Consider the following 4,875-nt stretch of genomic DNA (forward strand, 5'->3'; position numbering starts at 1 on the left):
TTCTTTAGCTTGTGAACATTTGGACGGACTGATTTCCTTCCCTTTTGTGCCCTGGAGTACCATCGCAAGATCACAGAAAAGGTTTCAACTTCCAATTTATTGTACGCTCACTGTAGGCAACTGCGAAGTCCTCAAAACGCAAAGCTTAGCAACACACAACTTCCCTTTCAAGGTCTTCAAATATATTTCCACAATATATGTATTTTGTGGCAACATGTAGAAGAGAACAGTAATTTGGGTGAGAAAAATAGGACACGAGGGGGTTTGGGAGGGATATCAGCCTAAGCAAGGTTCCGAGGTGCAAAAATACTGTCTTGCCTGAAAATTTCTTACCTCACCTGGTCCTCAGTCACCACGCCTTCAGCCATGTATTTAACCTCTGCCTTTCCTATTTTGCCACTTTAGACTTGCAGCTCTAGTTCCATCTTTCTACTCACTACAACGTAACATTTCTGGGAAGCAGTGTAGCAAAGCTACTTCAAAAGCATGAAAAGTCCAATTTATCCAATAGTTTTTTTTACTCAAGAACAGCCGTCCCCAACCTTTTTGGCACCAGGACCGGTTTCGAGGAAGACAGTTTTTCGAGGGGGGCGGGGGATGGTTCAGGCAGTCATGCAAGCAATGGGGAGCAGCAAATGAAGCTTTGCTTGCTTGCTCCCTGCTCACCTGCCGTGCGGCCTGGTTCCTAACAGGCCGCTGAACAGTACTGGTCCTCCGCCCAGGGGTTGTGGGGGACCCCTGCTTAAAAGGATTTATACTAAGGAAGCAGGAATGCTTTCAAAACCTTAAGTTACTTACGTCTTATTTATAACTAGCATAAAAATTGAAAACTTAAATGCTTAATGACAGGGAACTATTGGAGATAAAATACATTCATTAGAAGAATTATTAAACCATTAAAATGTTTTTCAAGGAATATTTAATACGGTAGATAATATATGCTTATCTAACATGTATTTTTATATCACTGAAGCTAAAGCAAAACATCCTATTTATTGGTAAGTATGGCCTGTATGTGTACACTACAGTGTAATTTAAAAAATACTGTAATTATAATTTCAGAACTTCAGAATCTGAACAGATGCCAGTGTTCTCTCCTTTTTTTATATGGGAAAAGAAAATCCTTTGAAAATCATTTGAAGCTTGGACAAAAATTCCATAGCTATATTCTTAGGATCACTCTGTAGAATCTTCATGATTCAGATGATACAAGGGAAGCTTCAATTCAACCTTTTAGAGAAGACATTCCAGCTCTAATGATCTCATCAACCAGGAGAATGTTGGTGGCAATCACAGTGCAGGAATGAAGAAGCTGTTTCTTTACACAGTAGTTATCCCATACGCCTACTTCTGCTGCTACCATTGGCTCACCTGTGTTCAAGTCTACACCCACAAGTTGACCTGATTCTGAATGTTCTGCTTTAACTTTAACTAGTGTTTCCTGAAGGTCAAAACCAGAGCTCTGAGCAAGAACCTTGGGAATAATGAGCAATGCATCAGCAAATGCTTGAACTCCAAGTTGGGCCCTGCCCTTTACACTGGGCTTGTATTTAATCAGGGCTTCTGCCATTGCCACTTCCACTGCACCAGCACCTGGAACTACACAGCCATCATCAATAGCATTTTTAACAGCCCACAAGCCATCTCTTATTGCATCTTTGATCTGAGTAAGTGTGTGCTTATTTGGTCCTTTGATCAATAATGTGACCGAGCGAGGATTGTTACAGTTCTCAATGAAGGTGAACTTCTCTTCTCTCAATGCATATTCAGACAAGTCCTGCATGTCCCAAACAATCAGGATTTAGGTCATCAAGAGAATTTAGGGCTACCCCACCACAAGCAAGAGTCAGCCTTTCCATATTTCTCCTTTTAGCTCTGCGCAGAGCTACTATGCCTTCTTTTGCAAGAGCATCTAAGGAAAAGGGGTCAATTCCCTTTTGATTAATAACAACAAATCCTTTATCTGAATCACCACAGACTTTCTTTTTCAGGTCTATTATTTTTTCAACTCTGTCTTCAATGAATTTTCTTTCAGCTTTCACTAGTTTCTCTCTCTCCTCTGCACTCTTGTAAAAAAAGCCAGAATTCACTTCTGTTTTTTCATATTCTAATGACACGTTGCATGTGAGGATGTACGCATCTTCTACTCTCTTTTTCATATCAGGATGCCGTGCCCCATGGTCCAAAACAAGACCTCTGATCAAGCTTGTATCGGTTTCAGATTTATGTTTCATCTCCATGATCTCAACCATGAAGAGGTCAATAGGTTCATCTTGTTTTTTAATGGCTAAAATGGAGTCCACTACAGCCTCTGTTAAGACATCAGCAAGTTCAGCATGAACTTTAGTACGTAGAGATGTTCTGGCCACATCTATAAGTGTTTCCCTGTCCATCTCTTTGCTTACTTTGACTTGTTCCAAAAACTGAAGTACCTTTTCCTTTGCAGCTTCAAATCCTTCTGTAATTATTCTGGGATGAAGACCTTCAGAAATGTAGAGATCCGCCTGCTTCAGGAGCTCTCCAATAATTAGGACATTGGAAGTGGTACCATCACCAGTTATGTCATCCTGGGCTGTTGCTACTTTGGCTATTAAGGAGGCTGTTGGGTGTTGAATTTGCATTTCATGAAGCAGCACATTTCCATCTTTAGTGAGCTTGATGTCTCCAGCACCAGAAACAAGCATCTTCATGGTGCCCTTAGGCCCCAAGTTGGTCCTCAGCACGTCCTGCAGCCCCCGGGCCACGCTGATGTTGACCGCCAACGCCGCCTGGGCTCGGGCCACCTCAGCCTTGGGATTCAGGGTCTTCACGGCCGCCATTGCTGACCCAGCAGAAGAAAATGGGGGAACCCGGCGTCCGGAAGGCCCAGAGCCGGTTCCCTGGTCCCTTCTTGATAATATTAAAATCAATGCATAGCTCACAAATTATTCTTTCAACAAATGTTTATTAAGACCCTACAATGTGTCAAGCCCTATTCTGGGAACTGGGATTGTAACACTGAAAAGAGAAGTTACATGCCATCGAGGGAGACAGCTTATAATTCAATAACTACATAAATGCCTACACAAGAAATTAGACCAGATGTTCAAGTGCTATATAGAAAGAAAATCAGGGTGATACGGTACAATGGCAATGTGGACCCATTAGGCTGAACGGTTAAAAAATGTCCACCCGAAAGGGTGACACACATACTCCAAATTAGAACTATTCATGGGAAGATTGAATAGAACAATATTCTATTAGAACAATATTAAGCAAAGACTCTAAAATAAGAATGTGCCCCATACATTCAAGGAACCAAAAGAATCGTGGTGTAACTAAACCACAGAAGCAAGAGAAAGAGAATTATAGGGTGATATCATCTTTCAGGCCTTGTGAAGGCAGATAATGTAGAGCTGCTTTAGCTAGAAGAAAGTTTAGAGCTTATGTCAAGTGCCAGTGGAAGACACTGAAGAATTTTATGCAACTGTACACAGAATAGTACTTAAGGGCAAAATGTGAGTCTGTAGAGACACATCAGAGGCTAATTAATTAGTCCAAGAAGGAATTATGGTGATTAGCACAATGATAGTAGAGCCAGTGCAAAGTGGAGACACTGGGCATTAAGACAGATTTTGAAGACAGAGAAGACTAAGAGTTACCGAGTTACTTGGGTGAGGGGAAAGTGGTAGTCAAAGACAGTGCTTCAACTTTTGACTTGAGCAACTGATGGGAAGTTATGATCTGTATTTAGCTGTGGACGTTTACAAGAGAATGAGATGGGAGTGTCAAGATCAGGAATGAAGACATTTTTGACATGTTAAATTTGAGACCACTGTAAGGAAGTCTACACAGCCATGTTGAGTAAGAAGTTGGAGGTTCAGAGAATTCAGACATAAATTAGGGATCAACAACCATCTTGATGAGCCAGCTGAAATAGAGAAACTGATAGTGTGAGAGTAGGAAGAACTTTTTGAAAAACAAGAAGGGAAAGATTTCTAGCAAGGATATTTCAACCATGATAGCAAGATGGCAGGCAGAGAATCGTATTTGCTCTTGAAAAGAGGAAATTAGTCCATTCAGATTCTTTCTGTGTTCTCAATGAAGCCTGTATCAAGATAATTAGCTGAGAATGAAGAAAGAATAGGGAAAATGAAAAGTAAAAAGGATATAGAAAATGAGCAATAGAGATTTGAGATAGGAGGAAATGAAAGAAAATGTAAAAATATAGTCAGATTTTTGAGTAGTATAAAGTGTTTATTTGAAATTTGAAGCCTTGAATTTTAGGTGAGATAAATCAGTTCTGATGTGTGCAGTCGTGGAGAAGACAGAAAATTGAGTTTAATTAGGTATCAGGTAAAACAGATGGAGAAGGGGAAAGGGAGTTAAAAGTCTTGCAAGGGTGTTGTTATAATTATGGAGCACTGAATCTAAGTTGAGTAGGAAATGAAGTGAAGACATGGGCTGGAGAAAGAGCAGTTCATAGAAAAAAAATGAATTGGAGTTTTCAATAAGGTCAAAATATTGGTAGAAAAGAAACTGAACTAGAATGATAGGGGACATGTTGAGAGAGTAGTGTTTTGTTTTGTTTCATTTTGTTTTGTTTTCACCTATCTCTGAGTCCTAAACTAAGTGGTAATTAAACAAAAATATGCTCATTTGAGAGGGCTTTAGAGATAGCAGTGTTGTCAGGATATCACTGAGTTTCTGTTATAAAGAGGTAGATGACATGCAGAAATAGTTTGAAAATTTGAGAGAATTTACTGATTATAGATGTTGTCAGTAAAATATATCATATGATGGTTTTTGAGGTTGTGCAAGTATAGGGAATTATGGCAGATTAATGGATGTGTATGATGTGAAGTGGACCTGGAGGCTTGGGTTTCTAATTGTGTG

General features: G+C 39.9%; 1 protein-coding gene across 1 annotated transcript; it reads right to left on the reverse strand.

The window, feature by feature from the left end:
- Window positions 1-968: 968 nt before the first annotated feature.
- Window positions 969-2,872, reverse strand: LOC118896185 (T-complex protein 1 subunit zeta-like). Its single transcript, XM_036854049.1, is given in 2 exon segments — window positions 969-1,769; window positions 1,771-2,872. Coding segments are annotated over 2 exon segments (1,593 nt in total). The 5' UTR covers window positions 2,820-2,872; the 3' UTR covers window positions 969-1,225.
- Window positions 2,873-4,875: the final 2,003 nt, after the last annotated feature.

This window comes from Balaenoptera musculus, chromosome 5 (assembly GCF_009873245.2).
Source record: "Balaenoptera musculus isolate JJ_BM4_2016_0621 chromosome 5, mBalMus1.pri.v3, whole genome shotgun sequence".
Taxonomy (NCBI): Eukaryota; Metazoa; Chordata; class Mammalia; order Artiodactyla; family Balaenopteridae; genus Balaenoptera; species Balaenoptera musculus.